At 41.5% G+C, this 12,349-nt stretch overlaps 1 protein-coding gene across 1 annotated transcript in view; it reads right to left on the bottom strand.

The window, feature by feature from the left end:
* Window positions 1-3,593: 3,593 nt before the first annotated feature.
* Window positions 3,594-12,349, bottom strand: part of ap3b1a (adaptor related protein complex 3 subunit beta 1a) — a 66,112-nt gene continuing 57,356 nt past the window's right edge. Inside the window, exon 27 of the mRNA XM_044333598.1 lies at window positions 3,594-4,671. Coding sequence (XP_044189533.1) covers window positions 4,518-4,671 — 154 coding nt within the window. The 3' untranslated portion in view covers window positions 3,594-4,517. The remainder of the gene's footprint in view (window positions 4,672-12,349) is intronic.

The following is a 12,349-nucleotide window of genomic DNA, read 5'->3' on the forward strand; positions in this document are numbered from 1 at the left end:
CTGTAAATACACAATATAAAGTGTGAATACTGTATATAAAATAACACATAGCTACAAGTGAGTGGGCAAATTCCCATAAATAACCTTCATGCCACACAAACACGGATGTACGTTTCTGTTGTTTATTTAAACACGTCCACCGCTGGCTGCTCTTTTCCTCTGTTTAGCTTGTAATTAATTAAAATCATGAGAACGTGGGCCATTGTGCAGCGTGTTCAGATTCAGCGTGGGAGTGATGTGGGTGCTGGATTGTCAGCAGCTCTACTGTCCTCTGGTTTGTCTTTAAATCTTGAAGAACCCCTCCAACACATGTTTTAAGACGTATAAAAATACCCTGTTTCGAATAATAACTTGTGTCTGATGTGGTCTTTTAACTCCAAAAACCTTCTGCAAATATTTTTCAGTTTAACTTCTGGACTCAACGTCGTATCCAGAGGCTCCTTCTTCTTCTGGTGCCGTGTTGCTTTCTGATCCGCTTCCAGTTGTTAAAAATGAAAGGAGGCTTATAGAAGTCAGGTCAGGACTAATTCATGGAATATTGTCACAGATTTATAATGAAACCTTCAGTGATATGTTTACTACAGCTATCAAACTGTCCTTGTCGTAAGAGGATGTGGGCGTTATTCATTTTTTATTTAAACTGTGGTGATGTGTTGTTCGGATTTCAGGATTTTATTTTGTTAGTTTAAATTCAACATCAAACTAACCAAATAAAATCTTTTAACATTTCTTTGTCTTTTAACACTATGTTGAAAATAAGCATTTTCATTTTAACTTGTTATCCCTTAGAGTTTTGTTTTTAAATAATCATATTGTACTGTGCAGACTGAGGTTGCAAATAATTAGATTAGAATTAGAAGATTATTCTCATTTTCATTTATTCTGTTGATTATTTCTCGAGTTATCAATGAGTTTGGTCCATAAAATGTCAGAGAATGTTGGAAAATGTTGATCGCCGTTTCCCAGAACCCAAGTCGTCTTCAAATGACGTCTTCAAATGTCTCCAACAGTCCACAACTCAAAGATATTCACATTACTGTCATAGAAACAAGAAAATATTCACATTGAGAAGCTGGAATCAGAGAATTTGGTCTTTTTTTTTCTTTAAAAAAACTCAAAACAATGAATCAATTATTAAAACAGTTGGCGTTAATTAATGGACTCATCATTGCAGCTGTAGTGTAGACAAAGTTGAGTTTCAAGACATCCACAGTGAGCTGGGAGGATATTTGGGGATTCTGGAAGAAAATGAGAACCTTTGTTGTCGTCTTATTCTTTCCACTAAAAGACACTAAAGGAAGGAAGTGTAACTTGAATGTTTAAACTCTTATTGGCCACTAGTGTTCTAGTCAAAGGGGACTTTAGCTTATTTCTGAAATGTCCAAATACTCTCTGTATGGCTCAAAATAAAAAACATGAGGGCTGCAGCCTTAAAAATACACACACACACACACAATAATATGTGTGTGTGACCAACAGCATCTCACCCACTGACTCCTGCTGGTTCCAGATCTGTGCGTTTGTGTTTTTCTTTTTGTGAACTTGTAAAATGTGCAAACGTGTTTGGAAATCTTCTGTGTGGCTGTATGATGATGTGTTGAGAAAAGCGAGGTGTGTGTGTGTGTGTGTGTGTGTGTGTGTATCTGGCAGGCCTGACGCAGTGCATGTGTGTGTGTGTGTGTGTGTGTGTGTAATGGGAACAGCTGGCTGAGGGAATGAGTACAGAGGGAGAGGTGATGGATGCGAGTGGAGCTCCTGTGACAGATGAGCTAACAGGTGTTCACCACAGCCCTCAGAGAGACACTATTTATGAGCCGGAAAAGACAGCCAGACGCAAAGCACACTACGCCACCGGCCTACTCCGTGCTAAAACACATCACGTACGGCGCCACGACTTTACTCTACGATGAGCAGCACAGCAGATCCGTCTTTAAGCGGCGGATGGGCTTTAGCTCGCTATCAGTCTCCCTGCACAAAGTCCTCGTACATCTTCTACTGAGGAATATTCACATAAAAATAAACGTATATGGCTATAAGACACTTTACCCTGCATCTCCACTTTGCTTCTTCAGTTTGCAGCTAAGAATCAATCCTACTATCACTTTGTTGTGCTGTTACAACTCCTAACGCTGCTTCTGCTGCCGCTGTTTTCAAAAATAACTATCACCAACTCACTTTTAAACAGTTAATGACATCAGTTTGTATCAGAGGTCAATGACATTTTTCTTTGGACAATGCAAGCCTATACAGGATGTTTTGTTTATGTCTTTTAATTCCTTTAGGGCTCTATATGAAGACAGATGTCATTTTCCTCCATTAATAACAGAGTTACAGCAGCCTTTAGCTCCCAGTTTGTGCCTCTCATGTGCTTTATTATCTTACACTCCACTTACAGAACTATGAAAATATATACTGTATGTTTGGGAAGAAGAAGAAGAAGAGAAGGTCATTAACAAGATTTAAGGCTGTTCTGAAGGTATTTCAAGAACCCTCAAAGATTCGTTTGAACATCTGGATACAAAAATATTCCAACCTGCTGCACAACAAAAAATATTTTTAATCTGTTTTGTCAAGTTGCAACTGTATTTCTACATCCAGATGGCCAGAAATGACTTACGTCCTTTCTCTTTTTGATACAGCACGAGAAAAATATGGACACTTGGTCAATGTAGACAAACATAAGTCATAATAAAAATGTACATTTCATTTGACATTATATAAATTAAGCAAAAAAATATTTAAATCCTGGCTCTAATCCGTCAGTCGCAACATAAGAAACAGGTTAAAAATCACTTGTGGTGCAGCAGACGGGATATTTTTGAGGATTCTGGAATTACCTTCAGATCAGCAGTAAGTGTTTTGTTTTGGGGGGTTTTTCAAACATTGGTGCTTATAAACAGTATTTTTCATAAACTGGATGTTTAGCTCTGTCATGTGAAGATAACACACATGAGGCTCAAACTAGGGACGACAGCAGCTTATGTTCATTTGGCCAAAAAATGACAACACTGTGTTTGTGAGACACAAATCTGATTAAAGCTGTGAAGTTAAAACTGTTTGAGTTCACAGATACTTGTTTCTTTGAGTAAAGAGGTTTAATACTTGTGTTATTTATCTGGTAAGTTTATTAGCATTAACTCCAGCACCATGCACTGTTCAACCAACCTGCTGCAAACCAACACACACGAGCCTTGTGTTTATATTTGTATCTATAGTCAAGTTTTGATGTAAATTCATCACTTTATTTCCATCAGGTGGGGGGCCGAGGGGGGGGCAGATTTGGCCAACAGGCTGCTACCTGCCAACCCTGGTTTATAGAAGGTGGATGGGAACATGAGATGAGCGGGGGACGAACATATGGCGGGAGGGTGGAGTGACAGATGATTCAAAATCATCAAGTCATGAGTACATGGTATGTGTCTCAGCCTGCCAATTAGCAGAGCTCACTATCAACAGTTTGTGTTTCTGCCACGTTCAGATAAATGACTTTAAATATCACAGCGTGGAGACGTTTGAGTGACAGTCGCTAAATACGTTCAACCGAGGAACGTTATTACCGCAGTACCGAGACAAGAAGAGGAAAAAAAAAAAGATTTGTTTTAATAAATTCACTTTTTATTATTCAGCAAAAGCGATACAGATAATTGACCTTGTTGATTTAAGTCTACTGTATATTTTTGGTTTTCTAAATAACATTATTTTCATGTAGAAGGCACTTGAACAGATGTGATTCGTGGGGCGGTGTAAAGGTTGGAATGAAATGATCCAGCTACGAGTAAAACTAGACTTTAAGACTTTTTAAGGCTTCTGATTTAATGACCGTGTTTAAGGGTTTGTTTGTTTTTTTCTCCATTTCTTGGCACTAAAGTACAAAATCCATCAATGCAAACACGGAGGTCACTTGGCTCAGGCGGGGATGCCAATTAAATACAGTCGAACAACAGCGCTTGAAATTTCTTAGAGGAGTGTCTCAATTCGTATATAAACACAGAAGAGGGACAGAAAAACTGACCTGTAGCACGCTGAGCTGCTCGTTCTCCTAAAATGTACGTACAAATATCTGTACATTGGTCAAAATCATGAATGGAAATCGTCATTTTTCTGCTGGGGGAGGGTTTAAATGTGACTTATAAAAGGATGAGGTGGGATGAATAGAAGTTTCACATTTTAAAAATCTATTATAAAGTCTATGCTGCCTTCTGTGCGTTTTAAAGGAGATCATCACTTTATTCAAAAGACTTTCACAAAGTTATCTCTGTGGTTCAGGACAATCTTTTCTGAAGCGACAGACCGTTAAAAAATAAGAAACACTGCACGAGTGATCCTTCGTTGTTCCCGGTTCTTTCTCTGTGAGCTCACAAGTTCAAACTGTAGTTCTTCGGTTTCTGGTTTTTGGATAAAAGTAGTGCCTGACTTGTCCTAAACCACAGACATAAAGTATATGAATTCTTTAATTTAAGTGCTGCTCCCCTTTACCTTTACTAAAGGTCTTGTGGGTTTTGAGGAGATGAGAAACTCTATGCCTGCGTGAGGGCTTGTTTGAGGTCTCGGAGCAACATGGACGCCATGACGCTCTTCTCTGTGTTGATGGTGAGCAGGGCGGCCGAGGACTCCTTCAGCTCCAGCGACACCAAGACCAGAGCTCCGCTGCTGACCGTCCGCCCGGCAAACCTGCAGGAGGGTTAAGAGAAAACACAGAGCGCGCACATGGGTCAGCTTCACTAAAGCACCAGGACAGACAGACGCTGATCTGTAGGAAACGTCACTTAAAGAACCGTAAACTAACTTACTTTTACGTTTCCATCAAGTTAAAGAAACAGGATTTATGAAGTCAAAGTGTTTCATGTGATCAGAAAATGAAAACAATGAAATTTACAATCACAAGTTGAAAACATGAATATCAGTCGATTAACTGCAAGTATGAGCATTATTTCTACTTGTGAACAGCTGCAGCACAAGAAACAGTCAGTTTACCTCGTGTATAGACTGATAAAAGCACTTTTCACACTTTTAACATAATATATGTATTTGTGATGTTGGATATTGTTGGTCAGCTACAGACTGATCACCATCATGAATCGTTGTGTATTTAAACTATTTCTAACATCATCATATTTGTATTTTTTTAGATGTTTTATGTGTGTAAATGAATTGTATATGTTTACTTTGTTTGTGAACTCGCTTGTGTCAAATTGCTCCTTGAGAGACGAATAAAGTATTTTGAATTGAATTGAAAAACATTAAAGAGTTTGCAAAGCTGCCACTGAACTGCTGCAGAATAAGATGAAACTGACATTATTTCTATTATTTATTCACATATTATTTATAAATGATGTCTCTGATCTTATTATTTCATGTGTAATCTCCTTATCAGTAAAAGCAATTTCCACTATTTTTCTGTCACCTTTTCAATTCAACACTGTATCATGAATAAGATTTTTTTTTTTTTTTAATTTAACCTTCATTTAACCAGGAAAACATCATTGAGCTTAAAAATCTCTTTTTCAAGAGTGTCCTGGCCCAGATAGGCAGCGACAACGATGAGTACAGACAAACAACACAAAAATATAAGAGTGAAAATACTGCTGTCATATAAAATATTACATACTGAAGATTTTAGTTAATTTGTGATTTCCTAAAGCTGTCTAGATAAAAACAAGACCAATCTGAAACGACTCAATGAGACTGAGACATAAATACCTCTAAAAACATCAACAGTTAGTTGAGAAGGCAGATTGTGCAGCTGTGATTTAAATTCCTGAAGACGAAACCACATTTTTAAATTTTAAATTAAATTGCAGAAGGTGCAGCTTAAATAAAGGCTCTTTAAACTCAGTGTGGACTTTTAACTGGGAACCGTTAATAAATATGAATACCTGAAATCAATAAATAGTTCATGTACAACAAACATGAGACAACTTAAAAAAAAAAAAGATAAATGTGTTGCACAGCCACAAGCCTTCACACTTAACTCCCCCCAACAGCCATAAATCCTCACGTTAGAAAATTCTCTAACACCTCACACCTTGTGATTACCCTAAATTAGTGAGTGAGACAAAGACGGAAAACGATGTGACAGGAAATATAGAGAGCAGAGCAACAGACAGTCTATTATCCCAGCTGACTAAAGAGCCATTAGGGGTGAGACACGCCCTTCCTGCCAGTCAAACACAGTTTAGCCTGCTTTTATGGACTGTGGCTGTCCATGAGTGTGTGGGAGCCTTGGGACCAGTATGGGGGGGGGGATGCCCCGTCCCACCAGCTCCCTCTGGGCCATTGGGAGAATTCTCAGTCCACCGTTTCCTTGGATACCGTCCCTGCAGACCTGGGGCAAATCTGGGCGCACATGGTCCCCATTGAGAGTGCTAACAAGAGGCAGACAGGGGCTATGACCCAGCGTGACCCCTCTTTGAGGGCGACAGAGCCGAGCTGGGCCCCCTTCTCCCGCTCCCCCCCCCCCCTCTGGCCCTCTGCATCTCCTGAGCCTCACGTGGCGGACTCCCAGCCATCTGCCTCCATTTAGCACTACATCCCCGCAACAAAGACCCCCTGTGGCAGCCTGCTTAGGCCTGACAAACAGCTCACAAAGAGCCCCACTTAGGCCTGACTAAAGCCTGTGAAGAGCCCCCGCAGGACGGCCTGTGGACAGGCGCTGTCACAGAGCGCCGCGACGGCGTGCTGCGCGGCGGTTACAACGAGCACGTCCACCAATTAGCACACACACACGTTAAAGACGAGGAGGAGGAGGAGGAGGAGAAGGAGGGGGGGCCACTACGGGGACATGCATACACAATGAAACGGCGCTGGCTCACAAACCCAGTGTGTCTGGGTGCGTCTCAGGGGAGCTGCTAAATTACCATCAACAGAGGAGAGGGAGTTTATCAGGGAGCTCTCAGGGAGGAGAGAGAGAGTCCTCCTCGGCTTTAATTAAAATATTAGCCACTTCTGCAGGAAACACAAGCCATTCAAAGAGGAGGATTAATTTCTCTAAAAAAAAAAAAAAAAAAAAAAAATACCAACCTCTTTAGTCGGCTCTCGCTTATCTAAATAATTCAGGGTTTATGTATTAATCCAAATTAGTAATAGTGGAAATTCAGGATGTGTCCTCCGTCACGCTTCATTCAAACCTGTAAAACCTGCAACCACATTAATCCTATTTATGCTTAAAAAAAAATATCTTATGTGTTTTCCATGTGCTCCTTCACACATGTAAACATACACTGCTCGTCCCTGTCCGGTTCCCTTCTCTCGCCCCCGCTGTCAGCCGCCTAAGGTGTCTATGTGGTCCCTGTGGCTTTGCTAATGGATTTAGGATATAAATCTATCATTTACTCAGCCAGTTAACACTACCCCGAGGCTGCTTTCATTTCGTCTCAGGAGACGCCGCTGCGGGCCTTTGTTCACATGGTGGTGATAAGAGCGAGTGAAATAAACAAGAGCGTGTTTTTTGATTTGCGTTTGATTTCCGAGCGTATTCGCTTTGAATATTCTCAGTTTTGTGCTCGTGCGTGCGCGCGTCTGGATCTGACGCCACGTCGGTGCATTTTTTAAGGACTAGAAAGGAAAGATTAAGGACGAGCGGGGCCCTAAACGGGTCATTGGTATTCTCCTGCACTCTTCACATACTGGGCTAAACACTGGATTAATTGCAGTGTATGGAAAGAAAAGCAAAGCATAACCCCTGGACTTAGAGCAGGCGGATTGGCATCGATCGGCAGGGCTGCAGCTAAGCATCACTCTCCAATTATCTGTGATTCTCCTCAGTGCGGAGAGCCTGTGTGTGCCATCTGCCTCCCCTCCACCTGCCACTGCAAACACAGTGTGGGCTTCACCTTTACATTCACCCTCACGCAGAGAGGACACAGGCCGCCGAGGACTGGGCTCAACAGCCGAGAATGCAGGACTTAACCCGCAGATAGTACACCAGCCCTCTGAATCTTAAGTAAACATTCAACCGTGTTAGATTTTCTGGAAACGAGCCGCTCAGGTACAAAAAAAAAAAAAAAAAACAGACTTAAAATGCATCATGTTCTCAACAAAAATCAGAAACTCGGAGGGTAAAATGTGTGGCGGCTGCAGCTGGATGCTATTGTTCCATCCTGGTTCTTGGCCAGGTGGACGAGTGGAGGAGTGTCCTTCAACTGAGTGGTCAGTGAGGCCAGACCAGAGCCCAACACAAGCGAGCAGACTCAGACCAGGCAGATGGCCAGAGCTATTAGCCCCAATTAGAAGCAGGAACCCTCCTCGCATCTCCAGAGCTCGGCCATACGGACACATCGCAGCGCTGCACTGGCAAGAGGGCGGAGGGTCGGACGGACGACGGAGGTACGAGAGAGGACAAACGGACGACTGAAGAAAAAAAGAAGAATTTAACTCAACGAGGGTTCGAGGAAGACGTCCTCGCATGTTGCATCTTCATTGTTGTCTGTTAATAACCCACATTACAACAGTTTACAGTACACGTTGCACGTAAAGTGAAGACAGATCATAAGCAACAGTGTCTGCTGAAGCAATCTATAACGGAGAGACCACACGTTTAATTAGTCAGGTAATAAATGATAGCCAATTAAATTTCAAACAGGAACAAGAATTCAACTTCACCGAAAAAAGAGGAAAATTCACAGTGTTTAGAAAACCATAATTTAATTATATCAAAGTGCAAAGTAAAGAGAAAGCATAGCTTATAAATCAAGAGGTTCAGTTTTTTTTTTTTTTTTTGAAAATTAGGCTCTAACCGGAGGGATTGGCAATGCATGCAAAATTCGATCAAATTTGCTTTCAAACGGACTGAAAAATAGAGCACATTTATTCTATTCCGCCTGTTTAGACATAAACAAGAACAGCGTTTTCTACATTTGCTTTCCTGCTTGATTTATTGCCATCCTCCTTTCCAGCAATCAATTTCTGTGTTTCAGTGGCATCCCCCCCCCCCTCCCTCCCCTCCCCTCCCCCCACCCCCTCCCATCCGCTCCGCCTCAACACCTGAGAAAAAGCAGTGCTGCACCCTGCTGATAAACAAGGGGAGTGCAGAGGTGCAAAGGGAGGCAGGCTGATGCTTTGTTAAACAGAACCATTGTTAACTGCGGTCTATAACACGGAGCGCCGCCTGAGGTCAGTTTAAAGCGCGTGAAAGATGTGTTGTGAACTGTGTCATACTTTAAGCTTCGTATGCAGGGCAGATACTTTGTGTGATCTTAGCCAGATTAGAGAGGCCTCTCTCTCTCTCTCTCTCTCTCTCTGGGGAGATCAGAGGAGAGATAGAGGGGGTCCTGGACGGAGGTCACCTCACACATCACATTTAATGCAGAGTGCCCCGCAGCGATAAGCTCTCAGTGGGTGTATCCGATCGGATCGATCGCTCTGCTCTGGGTGTGTGTGTGTGTTATTTAAAGTATGTGAAACAGCGATACATGAAAACAGTGCTGAGATGATTGTAAATCACACCAGACACATGCAGATATTCACACCTAAATCTGTCTTTTAACAGTAGTGATGTTGCATTTATAACTTGTTTTTACTGTTTTACTGTCTCTACATTTGTCTGCGTTTGTCTTTGATTGATCCGTGTCAAAGAGGAATATCTGTTATTATGTGACAGACAATAAAGTTTCTTGAATCTTGAATTAGTTGATCGTTCCTTTATCAAGTAAAAATGCCGATCAACCTCTGGTCCCAGCTTCTCCAATGTAAAGTTTAGCTACTTTTCTTTGTTTTATATCACTGTAAACATAATATCCTTTTTATTTTTTTTTTTCCAGTTAAGGTTTGCTGCTGGAATTGACATGTGACATGAGATTTAACCAATAGGAATCCTGCGCTGTAAACTGAATATCTTTGGGTTTTTGGACTGTTTGTAGGACAAACTGAAGACATCAGCTTTGACTAAAGGAACCTTTGATGGGCCTTTTCACTATTTTCTGACATTTTATAAACTAAATGATGAATTGTAAAAATAATAAACAATCAGTTGTTGCACTTTTGTTTTGTCTCCAGGAGCAGGTTGGGATGTAGGAAGAGGAAAATGTGTAAATAAAGCCTTAAAATAGTAAAGTAAATATAGTTGACGGGTGGTAAAATTTCTTCAGTTGGTCTACAGCAGGTAGACAGGTAAAAGGAAAAGGAAGCGATTTCCACACAAAACTAAACCAAAAAAAAAGGAGGATAAAATTAACAAACTGCTCCAGCGTCATGTAGTTAAAAGAGTAATCATAACTAATTGATTGATTTATTACTCTGCTGGTTACTTTCTTGGTTAATCGATTAATTGTTCGGTGTATAAAATATCAGTAAATAATGAAAGATGCCTATCATCATTTTCCAGCACCCGTGGTGACATTTGCGATACATTTTCTGTTGACTGACTGATCAATTGATCGAATAATTGTTGCGACTCTAATTAGAACAAAACAATAATTATATCAGTTAATTGTGTGATAATCATATTAAAGTAGATAACCAGAACCTGCGCAGTCACTGCCTGCAGAATCAAAAGCATAAATAAAACCTGGAGAACTAACATCTAGCATCAGACTCTGCTTTTCTTTGTGTCAAACCTGCTCTGAGGCTTTTTTTTTGGTCAGCGAGTAACATCGTTTCCATGACGCCATAAAAGGGAGTTAAGGACAGGTGTGGGCCGGTTATCATGAGGACACCGGCGGACATTATGGAAACAAGTGTCTACATGATAAGACCGCAGGGCGACACTGGGAGACTGTCTTCCTCTTTTTGCCGTCACAGGTGCAGGAGAGAGAGATTGATAGCATGGAGTCGTTTGAGCTATCGGTTATTCTGAATGAAGTATGGGCTTATTGGTCGCGGGCCTCTCCCACTGGCTAACATTGATTTCCACTCACTCTTTCAGCTCTCTGTGCCCTTGTGCAAGTGTCTCCCTCTTATTTTTTTTTTTTTCTCTCCCACTCTGACTTCCTCACTGTCCTCTTATTTATCCTACGTTCTTCCTTCGTTCACTCGCTTAACATCGTTTCTATTCCGGCCTTAATCTATAAAGAAATGATCACCAACACATGAGACGGAGACATGGAGAGATGTCTGCACAGAGCAAAGTAATAAAAAGACAGACGGACAGACGGGAGGAGGAGGACAGAGCGTGGTGCAGAGGGATGGAGTGAAAGACAAAGAGGAAATGAAAGAGAGACAGCGGCGTGGAGGGAGAGACAGATGGGGGGGTGGGTGGGGGTGGAGGGGGGGGAGACGACGACGCAGAGATGAAGCGAGAGAGAGAGACAGAGCAGGAAACAGAGGGAGAGAGGGAGGTGTAATTATCTATCAGGTGTTCGGGTGTGCGTGACAGAGGAGGAAGCTCATTAGCACACTCTGTGTACACCAATTACACAGCCAGGCTTCTCAGGGCATTCCCCTGGCATGTCTGCGTGAGGCTGGCGGCGGGGGGGGGGGGGGGGCGGTGGTGGTGGTGGTGGGGGGGGGGGGGACACACACACAGACACTTTCACTCTCTGATACCCACATACAACACGGTTTAACCGAAGCCCACGTAAAAAACACAATTATAACTGGCACATGCACGCAGGCACATTCATCTTCTCGTCCTCAGACAGAACAAACAACTTAGAGATGAAAACGGAGTTTAAACTGCAGTCAAAAGGAAGATTTTAAGGATCTCTGCATTTACTTACCTTCCAGATATGAAGATATGCGTCAATTAATAATTATTGTCCTCGTTGCATAATCTCAAATAGAGCTGCAAGTAACACTACTTTCATTTTTGATTAATCCACCAGTTATTTCCTCGATTACTCGATTAATCGCTTGGTCTATAAAAACATCTATAAAACAGCCCAAAGTGAAGTCATCAAGTATCTTGTTTCGTCTCACAATCAGTCTTAGACCCACAAATATTGAACTTACTATGTTAAGAGAAGGAGAAGAAGCTGGAACCATTAAATGTTTGGCATTTTTGCTTGAACACTGAATTAAACGACTAATCTATCATCAACATAGTTGCAGATTAATTTTCTGTCGATCGACTAATCGATTAATCATTACAGCTCTGATCTCATATTGCTGGAGTCTTCATGGTGAACCTCACAAGGAGGAGTATCGTTACAGAAGCCTAAAGACTAATGTGCTCTACTACATCACATAAAACAACATGTAACCCAGTTTTAGGCTGAAATATAAGCCCAGACTGAGTCTGTAGTGATTCGGTGGATTGGAGACAGTTACGCTGTCAGTTGGTGAAGAACTCAATCTTGTGTCAGTTCTCATTTTTAAGTTTTTAAGATTTTTTTCTGGTCAAATCTCAGGAGACAGCAGACACAGTTTTAACAACAAAGCCTGGCAGGTAAACACTGCAGGACTCTCAAAAATA

This window comes from Thunnus albacares, chromosome 18 (genome assembly GCF_914725855.1).
Source record: "Thunnus albacares chromosome 18, fThuAlb1.1, whole genome shotgun sequence".
Lineage (NCBI taxonomy): Eukaryota > Metazoa > Chordata > Actinopteri > Scombriformes > Scombridae > Thunnus > Thunnus albacares.